This window comes from Plecotus auritus (genome assembly GCF_963455305.1).
Source record: "Plecotus auritus genome assembly, chromosome: 3".
Taxonomy (NCBI): Eukaryota; Metazoa; Chordata; class Mammalia; order Chiroptera; family Vespertilionidae; genus Plecotus; species Plecotus auritus.
Window position 1 is genome coordinate 45,580,148 of NC_137772.1, and position 14,819 is coordinate 45,594,966.

The 14,819-nt window shown below is 41.0% G+C and overlaps 1 protein-coding gene across 1 annotated transcript in view; it reads left to right on the forward strand.

The window, feature by feature from the left end:
- The first annotated feature begins 5,772 nt into the window (after positions 1-5,772).
- Positions 5,773-14,819, forward strand: part of UGGT2 (UDP-glucose glycoprotein glucosyltransferase 2) — a 166,037-nt gene continuing 156,990 nt past the window's right edge. Inside the window, exons 1-2 of the mRNA XM_080660862.1 lie at positions 5,773-6,007; positions 13,065-13,147. Of these exons, the coding sequence (XP_080516988.1) occupies positions 5,856-6,007; positions 13,065-13,147 (235 nt within the window). The 5' untranslated portion in view covers positions 5,773-5,855. The remainder of the gene's footprint in view (positions 6,008-13,064; positions 13,148-14,819) is intronic.

The window sequence follows — 14,819 nt, forward strand, 5'->3', positions numbered from 1 at the left end:
TGTGGCCCAATATGTATAGCTTATGAGTTAAACACAGTTTTTATGTTCTTTTAATGAAAAAAAAAGCAAAATAGAAGAAGATTTTATGACATATGAAAATAGGAATTCAGTATTCATAAATAAAGTTTTGGGGGATATATCCATGTCTATTTGTTTACATATCACCTGTGGCTGCATTAATGTTACAATGGCAGAGCTGTGGTCTATGTCATCTATACTTCCTTCAAAGCGTAGTCACACCATCTATTCTGTGAGGCTTTTCTTGAGATTGCCTTCTCCTTTAATTCCTGTCATATTTATTGTAAAGTGCCAGTCCTTTAGATCTTGTCACATAAAATGCATTTTAATTTACTTTTTATGTACTCTCCTACTTTCCCAACCACATGAAACAGTCACTTGGGTTTGAGACCATGTTTCATGACACAAACATAAAGCGGCTGCTCCACAAATGCTTATTTTTATTGTTGATAGTCATGACAGTACTTTTCAGATGCTTCCCTAGGGACTGAAAGCATTTGTGCCACTTCACAAAGTCCTAGATTTAAACATGGGAAATAATTTTAATAAGAAAATTTATTTGTTCAATAAAATTTCTTAAGAATGTGTCTTCTTCTTCTGGACTTCCATAGAATTTTATTATCTTCTATCTGGTATATGCTTTTATTTCCTTACTACACTGTAAACCCCTTGAAGACATTAACCATTTTATTCATCTCAGTATTTTTCCCAATATCTGATACAGTCACCTTCCCTTAGATGATATACAATATATTTTTAATGAATTTGTGAGTTTGCACAAAACCATACTAACCTCTACTAGAAGATGTAAAAGCAGAACATGTCTGTCTTTCACCCACATGTTTCAATCTTATGCATTTTGTTGAAGAAACAAACAAATAACTGCATGATTATAAAATACTGACCACATATGTAAGGCTGTTAGATTTCAAGTTCTTGTATTATCCTAAATGATTGATTTAAAGTTATATATCTCTCACACTTAATTTACTATTTGAAAGTCACTGTAATAAACTATACTCAAAAGTTTCATCAAATTTACCTGGAGTTAGATATTTGTGAGGCATTTGTAATCTATTTTAAATAAAATATACAAACGTATTTTAAAAATTTACTGACACTGAAGTAAATGAAACTAATCCATTACTCATTTGGGTATGATTTTAGTGTAATCGTGCCTAGAGATTTTTAACATAAATCTACAAATTATTCTCAACTGGAATGAAGAGTAGGACACCTCTGTGTATATAATATATTCAAAGTTAAAAGTGAGAATGAAGTCTTTCTTACAGTAAGGAAGCCCTACAGAGTGATAGTTTTAAAAAGCCATTTCAGCTGTGAGAGTTTATTTAGGTGGAGAAAATTAAAGTATTATTATATTACACGATAATTTGGCAGTAACTTTATCTTCACATAGCACCACTATTTTCATTAAATAAACCTAGTGTGTGCTGTATCTAAAAAAATTCAAGATGATTTATTCTATTAAACACAATATTCTTATTATAAAGCACTCATTAATCACTTCTTCCACATACAATGAAAACTGCTATCATCATCAATTTTCATTCATATTACCCCAATATGAATAACTTTGAATAACATTTTGCTAAAAAATACTAAAGCACAATTGTGTCCCTGAATTATATTCACTTCAGAGCCAATCTGTGCTCAAGGGTTATTGATAATGAATGTTAGAATGCTTTGCTGCTCCACTAACTTGGGTGACCTTTGCTGAGTTACTCAAGTTTTGCATTTTAATTTTTCTATCTGTTCATAGAAATCACATAGAAAAGAGACTTTAATGTTGGTTCAAAACCTCTGAAGTTCCCCTGGTAAAATATGAAACTAGACCTGTACGCTGTGGGTGAAGAGAGACCAAAGAAGGGTGGCAAGTTTAATAAACAAGAGAACGAATGTACTAGGCTTATCTTGGGCAACTGTAAGATAAGTAGATCTTTGCACCCACTCCCAGAACCTTAAGAATTTATATAGAGGCTATAATGGTTCAATCCAGATGGTCTCAATAACAAAAATCTCTACTACTGTGGAAAATGTGGGTGGAATGTAAAGTATATTCCAGGGACAGGAGAGGGGGAAAGGAGCCTCTGATTGCCCAGGTCCACCTCTCAGATCAACCTCACATCCTCTCCTGATGACCTCCCTTAACCCTTAAATATCATCCAGTCCTACTACTCTCTTTTGTTCTGCAGATAAGGAAACAAGCCTAGGGATGGCCAAGTTTAGTGATATTTCGAACCCACTTAGATTTCTAGGAAAATACTATGTAAGCTAAAATGTATGATAATCTACACTAATAAAAGAGTAAGATGCAAATTGACTGTACCTCCACGACGCCCACCAGCCAACCAGGAGTGAGCATGCAAATTAACCTAACAAAGATGGTGGGTTAATTTGCATACGCAGGTGCCGAGTGGCCAGGGTCGGGGTGGGATGCTTATGTTGTCACCATGGTGATGACACAGGCATTCTGCACTGCCCCAGCAGCTCTGGGCCTCTGGGCAGCAAGGGAAGATGGAAAGGCGGCTCCAGGCTGGAGAGCAAAAAGGCGGCTCTGGCCAGGGCGAAGGCAGTGCTGGCAGCCAGGGGAAGGAAGGCTCATTCTTGCATGAATCTTCATGCATCGGGCCTCTAGTTGTGTAAATAACTGACCCTGGATTAAATTAATTTCATTCTCTTTAAAAGAGGAATATAGCATTCCTCACTATTCTAAATTCAAATATCCTGGAATATATATTAACTTATGTTTTAGTAGTGCCCTTTAATAATGCCCTATCTGGTTTAGCTCAGTGGATAGAGCATCAGCCCACCGACTAAAGAGTCCCAGGTTGGATTTCCAATTAAGGGCATGTACCTTGGTTGCAGGCTCAATCCAGCAACCAATTGATGTCTCTTTCACATTGGAAGTTTCTCTCTGTCTCTCCCCTCCCTTCCACTCTCTAAAAATCAATGGAAAAATATCCTCAGGTGAGGAATAACAAAAAAAAATTTAGAATTTAAAATAAATATTTAAGAAAATAGTGCATTTGTGGGACATTTTTGTTTTCATTTTTTATTTTGTTTTGTTTTTGTTTTTTTTAATCACACCCAAGAATATGCTTCCACTGATTCAGAAAGAGAGGAAGAGAGGAAGAGGGAGGAAGAAACATCAATGTGTGAGAGAAAGAGAAGCACTGATGTGAGAGAAAAACATCAATGGGTTGCTTCCCATATACCCTGACTGGGTACTGAGCCAGCAACCTGGGTATGTGTCCTGACTGGGAATTGAACCCATGACCAATGGGTAGACAGGATGATGCTCCAACCAACTAAGCCACACCAGCCAGGGCTATTTATGTGACTTTTGATAGGAAAGTCATTTCTTAAAGATTTGAAACCCATCAGATAAATGCTAACATTTATATTCACTGTCAATATTTTCGTTTCTTCATCCCAAAATTTCAGTGAAATATTAAGTCCAAAAATAAGTGGAAATAAGGAATTAATTAAAGCAAATACTTGTGAAAAATCCACAACACATTTTTCTGTTATGCTCTATGGATGGAAATGAAACTCCTTTCTCATCTGCTTTAACTTTCTGCCTACCTATCCATAAAACAAGGACTCTTCAATATTTATTGAGCCCCAATACATGTACTGTGCTAGGTTCTGCAAAGGATGCTAAAAATGTATAAGGTATAAGCCCTTGGGGAATACACCATCTCTAGTCAGAGAAGTAAATAAGTACTGTATTCAAATTCTAAAGTGAGAATTATAAGTGGTATTTGACAGTTAAAATAAAGAGCTTATGAGAATTTAAAGGAGGGATAGATCATACCAAGTAGGAGAAGCCAGAAAATGAAGGCTAAGCTTGGGAAGTGAGACCTGACTAGAATTTCCAGAGCAAGGTCTTCTAAGGAAAGGTATATTCTAAGCACATCAAAGGAAATGTAAAAGTGAAGTGCAAACGTTTTGGCAGCTTTGAGAGATCGATCTCCTATGGGGCAGGGAAATAACGGGAGGAAGTGGGGGATGGATCGGTACACCCCCTAAACGATTTTTCCCAGCTGCTGCTTCTCTTTACCAAGTACTTTAATATTTATAATAAGTTTACTATCTTTTGAATAGGAAAAGAATCATTCCTGACTAAAAGCCAGAATATTGAGGCTTCACCTCCACTCAGTTAAGAAACAACAACCAGCCCTAGCTGGTTTGGCTCAGTGGATACTAGCAGAGCGTCAGCCTGCAGACTGAAGGGTCCCAGGTTCAATTCCAGTCAAGGGCACATGCCTGGGTTGCCGGCTTGATCCCCTGTAGGGGATGTGCAGAAGGCAGCCAATCAATGATTCTCATAATTGACGTTTCTATCCCTCTTTCCCTCTCCCTACCTTTCTAAAATCAATAAAGATATATTTAAAAAATAAATAAATAAAACAAACCAAAAAACCTTAAGTACTTTGCTTGATGAATCATATGTACTGGAAAACCAGTTTACTCTGTTGCAAGTTTTGTCTTTGAAACTGATGTAGTAAAATGCATGAGCTTTGAGGTCAGCCAGTCCTCGATTGAAGTCAAGACTTAATCACAGCCCCACTGGAGTTTCTCAGTGGTTGAGCATCAAGCTATGAACCAGGAGGTCACGGTTTGATTTCAGTCAGGGCACATGCCTGTGTTGTGGGCTTGATCCCCAGTGTGGGGCGTGCAGAAGGCAGTCGATCCATGATTCTCTCTCATCATTGATGTTTCTATCTCTCTCTCCTCCAGTCCTCTCTGAAATCAATAAAAATATATTTAAAAAAAAAGACTTAATCACAGTATGTGTAATTTGGGCTGATAATAACAAAAGCAACTATCAGTTTTCTATGCATTTCACCTGTCCCTCTTCTCAAACTTTAATGTGCACAAATATCACCTGGGGTTCCTGTTCATCTGGGGATTCAGATTCAGTAGGTCTGGGGTGGGACCTGAGATTCTGCATTTCTAATGAGGTTACCGGTGATGTTGACGCTGCTGGTCTGTGGACTACTTTTGAGTACAAAGGCTAGAAGCATGGACCTCAGTCATCAGTATCAGCACCTCCTGGAAACTTATTAGACGTGAAATGCAAATTCTGAGACCCCACACCAGACCTACTGAATCAGAAACACTGAAACGAGGCCCAGCACCCTGTGTTTCAACAAACCCTCTCAGTTATGTCACTGGTTTTCCGACATGATTACAGCACTCCAATCACTGGAGGAGTGGCGGGGGAGTGTTAAATACTATTGATGCTCAAATCTCAATCCCAGAGAATCACTTGCAATAGTGCGTGGTGTGGTGTGGGTTTGCAGCTTTCTAGAAGCACTACCAGGTGACTCTAATCTGCAATGAAATTTGAGAAACCGCGAGGTAGGTGCTTGAATTTCCGCATAGGCCTGCTTTTCCGCATGTGTAAATGTGGATAATATCCACGCTGACTCCAGATTTTGGCATTTCCAGCCAGCCTGAGTTGGCCAGAATCCCAGTTCGGTCTCGGGGAGCCAGTCTCTCCGCCTCGTGTCCCACAGCCTGTCTGTCTTCTGTCGGGGGACCCGTCACGGACCCGCCTGAGCATCAGCCAAGCGGCTCCACATCCCAGCACCGCCAACATGTACGTGGCTCGCGTCCCTCCTAGACAGCCCGCGCGGGATACCCGGCTGCGCATGCGCCCTGCACCCGACAGGCCCTGGCCCGAGTAACGGACGCGAGCTCCCCCCACCGGAAGTGGGCGCCGGCGCGCCGGGAGGAGCCAGCCGTAGCGTGGCGGCTGCGGGTTTTCGGCTCCGGGTTCGAGCGGCTCGCACGTCCCTCTCCGCGTCATGGGGAAGGCGGCCGGCGCGGTGCCGCTGCTCCTAGGCTACGCGATGCTGTGGCTCCTGCTGCTCCGCTCCGGGACGGCCTCCGCGTCCAAGGCGGTGACGGCTCACTTAGCCGCCAAGTGGCCGGAGACCCCGCTGCTGCTGGAAGCCAGGTGGGTGCGGCTGGACCCGGGCGGAGCCCGCGCGGAAGATGGACCGGCGGGGCCGGGGGCGTTGGAGCCTGACGGCTTCCCGGAGCTGCCCTGGCACCGCCGCTGTCGGCGCGCTGGTGCTTGGCCCCTCGGAGCATCACCTCCTCCCCGCTACCCCGCGCAGCATCATATGCAATTCCTCCCCCCCCCCCCCCCCCCCCGCCACTCGCAGTTCATACTTTGCCTCGCCCGCGAATTTTAAAACTTCGGGATTTTTGTTTAATGCGTTTGGAATTTCTTAACATTTACGAAAGGGAAAAAGAGAAGAAGAATGAATGATGGAGTGTAGCATTTACTTCAAGCCCTTCCATTAACGTGGGCAGTTCTTTTTATGAAACCCAACTGAAGCACCCAGGTAGGCTTCCTGTGCACAAGACAGCTTCCCACGTTATTCTTTCCGAATCTCCTCCCCTGGGGTTAGTTCATAAGGTGTCATTTACTGTGCAGAAACAAAACTTGTTGCTATTCAGTTTTGCTCTTAGTATTCCAGTAAACCAAATTTTAACGTTCTTTAGCCAGCATGAAGTTTTAATGCAAATTACTCCTGTCATTTCACCAAAACAAGAGCTTATGGTCCTTAAAAGAGAATCCATCACCCCACATCACAATGCATATGTAAGAAACTAAATCAGTTCTTTTATAATTGACATTTAGCATTCCATTAGTTTCAGTTGTGCAGCATGATTTTCTATTTGTATGTATAGTGATCACCACAATGAGTCTAGTTAACATGTCACCATAGTTACAACATTTTTTTCTTGTGATGAGAACTTTTTTTTAATATATTTTATTGATTTTTTACAAAGAGGAAAGGAGAGGTATAGAGTTAGAAACATCGATGAGAGAGAAACATCGATCAGCTGCCTCCTTCACACCCCCCACTGGGGATGTGCCCGCAACCAAGGTACATGCCCTTGACCGGAATCGAACCTGGGACCCTTCAGTCCCCAGGCCGACGCTCTATCCACTGAGCCAAACCGGTTAGGGCACTTGTGATGAGAACTTTTAAGATCTCTCCGCAGTTTTCAATATGAAGTTCAGTAGTAACTACAGTCACCATGCTGTACATTACATTCCTTGAATTATTTTATAGCTGAAAGTTTGTACCTTTTGACCAACTTCACCCATTTCACTCACCTGCCCCCCCCCCAATCTGTTCTCTATTTGGGGGAGGGGAAATTTCACACATAAATGAGGTCATACAATATTTCTCTTTCTCTGTCTGACTTAATGTAGCATAGTGCCCTAATGGTCCAGCCATGTTGTACCAAATAGCAGAATTTCTTTTTATGTTTTTGTTTTTTGTTTTTGGTTGTGTAAAAAATTTAATAAGCCATATATATAAAGCACATAAAAAGCCTTGCATTTAGTAAACACTGTGGTTGTTATTATTTTTTTCTCTCTCTCCCCCCACCGTGATTATTTTTTAAATAAATCTTTATTGTTCAGATTATTACAGATGTTCCTCTTTTTTCCCCCCATAGGTCCCCTCCACCTGATTCTGCCCCCCCCCCCATCCCATGTCCTTACCCCCCGCCACTGTCCTCATCCATAGGTGTAAGATTTTTGTCTAATCTCTTCCTGCACCCCTCACACCCCCTTCCCCCTGAGAATTGTCAGTTCACTCCCTTTCTATGCCCCTGATTCTATTATATTCACCAGTTTATTCTGTTCATCAGATTTTTTATTGACTTGATTTTTAGATTCACTTGTTGGTAGATATGTATTTGTTGTCACTTTGTTGTTCATAATTTTTATCTTTACCTTTTTCTTCCTCTTCTTAAAGAATACCCTTCAGCATTTCTATAATCCTGGTTTGGTGGTGATGAACTCCTTTAGTTTTTTCTTGTCTGTGAAGCTCTTTATCTGACCTTCAATTCTGAATGATAGCTTTGCCGGGTAGAGTAATCTTGGTTGTAGGTTCTTGCTATTCATCACTTTGAATATTTCTTACCACTCCCTTCTGGCCTGCATAGTTTCTGTTGAGAAATCAGCTGACAGTCGTATGGGTACTCCCTTGTAGGTAACTAACTGTTTTTCTCTTGCTGCTTTCAAGATTCTCTCTTTGTCTTTTGCTATTGGCATTTTAATTATGATGTGCCTTGGTGTGTTCCTCTTTGGATTCCTCTTGTTTGGGGTTCTCTGCACTTCCTGGACTTGTAAGTCTATTTCTTTCACCAGGTAGGGAGAGTTTTCCATCATTATTTCTTCTAATAGGTTTTCAATATTTTACTCTCTGTCTTCTTCTGGCACCCCCATAATTCTGATGTTGGTACGCTTGAAGTTGTCCCAGAGGCTCCTTACACTATCTTCATATTTTTGGATTCTTTTTTCTTTTTATTTTTCTGGTTGGGTGTTTTTTGCTTCCTCATATTTCAAATCTTTGGTTTGATTCTTGGGGTCCTCTAGTCTACTGTTGGATTTCTGTATATTATTCTTTATTTCAGACAGTGTATGCTTAATTTCTGACTGGTCCTTTTCCATTTTTTTTTTTTTTTTTTTTTGGCATTCTCATTAGGATCCTTGAAGGTATCACTAAGTTCCTCGGAGGTCTCACTAAGTTTCTCGGCAGTTTCTAGAAGATTCTTGAGTAACCTTATAACTGTGGTTTTGAACTCTATATCCAGTAGTTTGCTTTCCTCCATTTCTTTCATTCGTGACATGTTTCTTTGTCTCCGTATTTTGGCTGCCTCCCTGTGTTGATGGAGTGGCTTTGTGTGGTAGGTGACCTATAGGGCCCAGGGGCTCAGCCTCCCCAATCACCTGAGGTGGACACTCTTGGTGCACCCCTTTGTGGGATGGGTGCACAGTCTTGTTGTAGTTAAGCCTTGATTGCTGTTGGTACACTGGGAGGAATTGACCTCCAGGCCAATTGGCTGTGAGGATCAGCTGTGTCTATAATGGAAGAACTGCTGTGCTGGAGACACCCTTATGGGGCAGGACTTGCTTCAGTGGGGCTTTGGTGCTCACTGAGTCTGCCTGTTGAGTGTGTCACTTATGTATATGAGGAGTTGAAATCTGGTGTTGTCTCACACTGACCACTAGGTACGCTGGCTCATGGATCTCCAAGGAGGTGCAAGTCAGTTACTGTCTGAGACCACCCAGCAGGAGCTACAGTGAGATCTGCAGATTTCTCCTCTTTGTTTGGGGTTTGGAAGTTTTGGAGCTGTCTGACCCAGCTACAGTTTATTAGGTTAAGCTGCGAAAGGGCAGGCCATTCATATGCAAAAGCTGCTGCTCACAGCTTGGGTGGGTTTGTAAATTGGGTGGGGCGGGTCTCAGGGAATCACTAGGGCATGGCAAACAGCGATGGCTGCCAGTCAGCCGTCTCTGCGTCTCCGTGTTTCCGTGTCCCTGCGTCCTGCGCCCTAGCACAGTAAACAATGATTCCTGCATGCACCTCTGTGAGAAAGCCACCCTCACTTTCCGACCCTATGCCAGACAGTCCAGTTTCTCCACATAGGAGTCTGGGTCTCCAGAGTCTCGCTGGAAACTGGAGTTCAGAGCAGTCGGTAGCTTGTATCTCCCTTCCAATTGAAAAAAATAGCGCGCCCAGTCGCCAGCCCGATTTGCGTGCCTCTGTACCTCTGCTTTTCTGTGTCTTTGCACCTCCTACACAGTCTCAATGAGCTTTTTTCTTTCCTTCTAGTTGTAGAACTTCTACTCCTCCAACTTTCCCGTGGTTCTGGGTGATAGTTGTTTTGTCTTTTAGTTGTAGTTTTGGTGTGTTGGTGAGAGGCAGCATGTACAGGTGTATATCTTATGCCACCATCTTGGTTTCTCTCTTTTTATGTTTTTTAATGATATTCAGAGAGAGAAAGGGAGAGGGAGAAGATAGAAACATCTAAGATGAGAGAGAATCATTGATCGGCTGCCTCCTGCACGCCCCTTATTGGGGATCGAGTGGGCAATCTGAGTATGTGCCCTGACTAGGAATTGAACCTTGACCTGGTTCATAGGTGGACACCCAACCACTGAGCAACTCCTGCTGGGCTCCTTCTTTTTCTTATTGTTTAATAATTTTTCATTGCATATATATACCACAATTTCTTCATTCATCCATCTGTGGACAACTGGCTATTGTAAATAATGCTGCAGTGAACATAGGGGTACATATATCTTTTTGAGTTAATGTTTTTGTTTCCTTTGGATACCCAAAAGTGGACATGCGGGATCTCATGGTAGTTCTAGTTTTCATTTTTTGAGCAAACCTCCATGCTCTTTTCCATAGTGGCTGCACTGATTTCATTCCCACCAACCTTGTGCAAGGGTTCTTTTTTCTCCACATCCTTGCCAATATTTATCTCTTGTCTTTTTAATGATAGCTATTGTATAACAGGTGTGAAGTGGTATCTCATTGTGGTTTTGATTTGCATTTTCCTGGTGATTAGTCAAGTTAAGCACCTTTTCAAGTCCCTGTTGGTCATTTGTATGTCTTTGGAAAAAATGCCTATCAGATCCTCTGACCAATTTTTAATTGGATTGTTTGTTGTTTTTTTATGTGGAGTTGTATGAATTATTAATATATTTTAGGTATTAACCCCTTATCAGATACATGATTTGCAAATATTTTCTCCCATTCAGTAGATTGCCTTTTCATTGTGTTGATGATTTCTTTTGTTGTGTAGAAGCTTTTTAGTTTGATGTAGTCCCACGTGTTTGTTTTTACTTTTGTTGCCTTTGCTTTTAGTATCAAATCCAAAAAAATCAGCAAGACCAATGGTAAGAAGCTTACAGCCCATGGGTTTTTTTTCCTAGGAGTTTTGTGGTTTCATGTTTTATGTTAAAGTCTTTAATCCATTTGAGTCCATTTCTGTGTATGGGGTAAAACAGTGATCCAGTTTCATTCTTTTGTGAGTGGCTGTTCAGTTGTCCCAGCACCACTAATTGAAGAGACTATTCTTTCCCCTTTGGTTGGCTCCTTTGTTATAAGTTAGCTTACCATACAAGGGTGGGCAAAAGTAGGTTTACAGTTGTAATATAAATAATATAATAGTTAATTAATAATAATATAAGAATAAACTCTGTTTAACATACTCACAACTGTAAATTTACTTTTGCCTACCCCTGTATATGCCTGTGCTTATTTCTGGGCTCTCAGTTCTAGTCCATTGATCTGTTTGTTTTTATGCCAATATCATACTGTTTTGATTATTATAACTTCGTAATATAGTTTGAAATCAGGCAGCATGATACCTCTAGCTTTGTTCTTCTTTCTCAAGATTACTTTGGTTTTTCTCTTTTTAAAACTTTGACCAAAGGTAATATCTTTTGGAAGGTGAGGAGCTGATTTAGATGGCTCTCAAGGATATTTACTTCTCTGAGATTAATGATGAGTTACTGGCATTTTGCTCCTGAAAGTAATTCTAGAATAGTTCCAAAAGTGCTTAGAGCTGTGATACATATTGAGTAAATGAGTGTAAGTGAATATTTTCTTAAGGTAATCACTTTGAAGGTTCATGCTTAGATGTATAAATTCTGGCATATGGAAGAAGTCTTTTTCCTATGATTGCACACTATGAGCATGTCTGCAGTTGTTTGGTCAAGTCAGTTAGGTATTAAGTGTTGCTCCCCACTTTACTTAAGGTTTTGTAGCATCTCTGCCCTTTTCAGGTATATTCTGTTTAGTGTTCCAGTTGTTTCCTCTACTTTTATCTTTTTTTTATGCCATTGTGAGTTGGACACCATTAATAACAAGAGTTGTTTTGAAGTTACTTAATGCTTTAAATTTCTATGCTTTATGTTGACCAGTGTCACCCCAATCAACTTAGTAAATATTTAAAATGAAAAAGAATTTTATATGCTTGCCATGTTTATGTTGATGAATTAATCAGTTTTGTCAACCTTTTCTCCATTCAATAACCATCTCAGATTCACAAGAATTAGTTCGTCTGCATGTGTGTTTGATGTCTTAAATACTTTCCATTTATATTACATGTTAGTTTAAGTTTACTAAAGAAAGAGAGACGGTGTGGGAGGGGAGAGATAGATGATAGGTGGGACTAACAAAGAATCTGTACCATGTGTTTGGTGACTGTTTCCTTTCTAGTTTAAATAGTTAAATCTATTTGTTGCAGGTTTCTTTGTTTATTTGTTTAAATATATTTTATTGATTTTTTTTTTTACGGAGAGGAAGGGAGAGGGATAGAGAGTTAGAAACATCGATGGGAGGGAAACATTGATCAGCTGCCTCCTGCACACCCCCTACTGGGGATGTGCCTGCAGCCAAGGTACGTGCCCTTGACTGGAATCGAACCTGGGACCCTTCAGTCCACAGGCTGACGCTCTATCCACTGAGCCAAACCGGTTAGGGCTTGTTGCAGGTTTTTTGTGCTGTGTTCTAAATAGGAGTGAATAGCCTTTCACTTATTTCATTATTTCCAAAAGGTTTTATTGGCTTTGGCCTTTTTTTTTTTTTTTTTTTTTTACCTACCATCTATATAAAAATGGAAGTTTCTTTGGGCTTCAAGGCCAAATACCCAATGCAATAAATCAACTTTCTATTAATTTTTTATGAAGGTATTACCTGTTTTAAATAATAAAAAATTGTCTATACAAATAAGTAGCTAATTAAAAATTATACATGATTTTAAAAGTGTTCATAAAATCAATTTTTGTGCAAAACAATTTTTTTTTTACTTTTTAATCTCAAAAATACTTTTTTTCATTACTTTAAAATTATACTTCTTAGTACTAGTTCACATGGAGAAACAAAATAAATAATCCATATTTTAGTTGTAGCTAATAATGAGGAAAAACCAAAAATAATTTCTTATGCAGTCTGTTCTGGTCATGAGTATGTACCTCTGGTTGAGAGTGATATCTCAGGTAAGAATCATCAGTTTGCTCTCTTTCTGCATTATGATAAATGGAAATCAGCAACTTGACATTAATTTTGTGGTTTTTTTTTTGTTTTGTTTTTACCGTAAGTTATAATTTGGTTCTAAAGTATAGTTTATAGTATCTAAACCACTTTTTTATTTTCATTTATTAACTGATTACTTTTATTTTTTAATAGTGAATTTATGGCAGAAGAAAGTAATGAAAAATTTTGGCAGTTTTTGGACACCGTAAAAGAATTAGCAATTTATAAGCAAAGAGGTATGTCATGTGCATATTTTAACTGGTGAGATTTGTATTTATATGCACACTTTGGATATGTTTAATGATAAAGGTTAAGTGTAAATGCTTAATGGGATTAATAAATCTGAATATTAAGTTTGAAAAGATGTTTGAATGAAAACTGTTTTAAGCATCCATTTCCAAAAATATAAAGCTTTAATTCTTTACTATAAGAAATCTCAGCCCTGGCCAGATAGATCATTTGGTTGGAGCATTACCCTATATACCAAAAGGTTGTAGGTTCGATTTCTGATCAGGGCACATCCTAGGTTTAGGGTTTGATCCCTGGTTGGGCATGCACAAGAGCAACTGATCAGTGTTTCTCTCACACATCGATGTCTCTCTCTCTCCCCCTCTTTCCCTTTTTCCCTTCCTGCCTCCCTCCCTCTCTCTCTCTAAAAATCAATTAAAAAAAAATCCTCAAGTGAGGATTTAAAAAAATCCTAATATATAAAAACCCATGGTCTGAAATGACCGAAGGCACAACTGACCGGAAGGCAGTCCTGCAGTCAGTGCTGGGTTGCCGTGGCGACCCAGCACTGATGTAGGCGGAGCAACCCAGTGCTGACTGCTGAGGGGGCCCGGAGAGAGGCCTGGAGAGAGAAACAAGGTCTGATCCTTAGCCTTTGTGGCAACTGTTGATTAGCCCTTGCCCCTCTCTTTCTCTCTGGGCCTAGCCAGCAGCCATGCCTCTCTTTCTCTCCGGGCCTCTGCTGGGGCTGCTGATCAGCCCCGCCTCTCTGATCAGGCCCAGAGATAGGATGGAGACGCTGCCTGGCATAGAAACTGACCAATCAAAACCAAATCTGGGTGAAGTGCGAGGAGCCAATGGCTGCCTAGGAGGCAGAACTTTGACTCTGACTGGCATAGAAACTGAACAATCAGAACCAAATCTGGGTAAACTGTGAGGAGCCAATGGCTGCCTAGGAGGCGGAGCTTTTGACACTGACTGGCATAGAAACCGACCAATAAGAACCAAATCTGGGTGAACTGCGAAGGCAGAACCTTAGGTGGAGGCTGAGGAGGGGTTTTAAGGATAATAGCTGTTGGTGTAAGGTGTAAGAAAGCGGTTCAATTTTTTAATGACTGCTTTGGCAGTATAATGCATATGGCTGGCTATCAGTCCAGATATAGTGATGTATTTTTGTCTGCCAAGAGCATCTCCTCCCGCTGAAAAAGGCTTTTCCCCCCATTTAAGCAATCCTATCCTATATAATCTATCTATACTAATAAAAGGGTAAAATGCTAATTAAACCGGGTTGACCAGCCATCTTCCAGACGTCCAACTTCCTTCTGGACAAAGCCATGTGGTGGGGGCCAAGGCAGAGAGGGCAGTAGGGGGCGAGATCAGGCTGGCAGGGGAGGGCCATTGGGGGTGAGATCAGGCCAGCAGGGGAGGGCAATTAGGGGTGATCAGGCAGGCAGAGGCAGTTGGGGGCGAGATCAGGCCAGCAGGGGAGAGCAGATGGAGGTGAGATCAGGCCAGCAGGGGAGGGCAGTTAGGGGCAATCAGACAGGCAGGCAGAGGCAGTTAGGGGTGATCAGGCAGGCAGGCAGAGAGGTTAGGGGGCGATCGGGCAGGCAGGCAGGCAGGCAGAGTGGTTAAGTGCAATCAGGCAGGCAGGCAGAGGCAGTTAGGGGTGATCAGGCA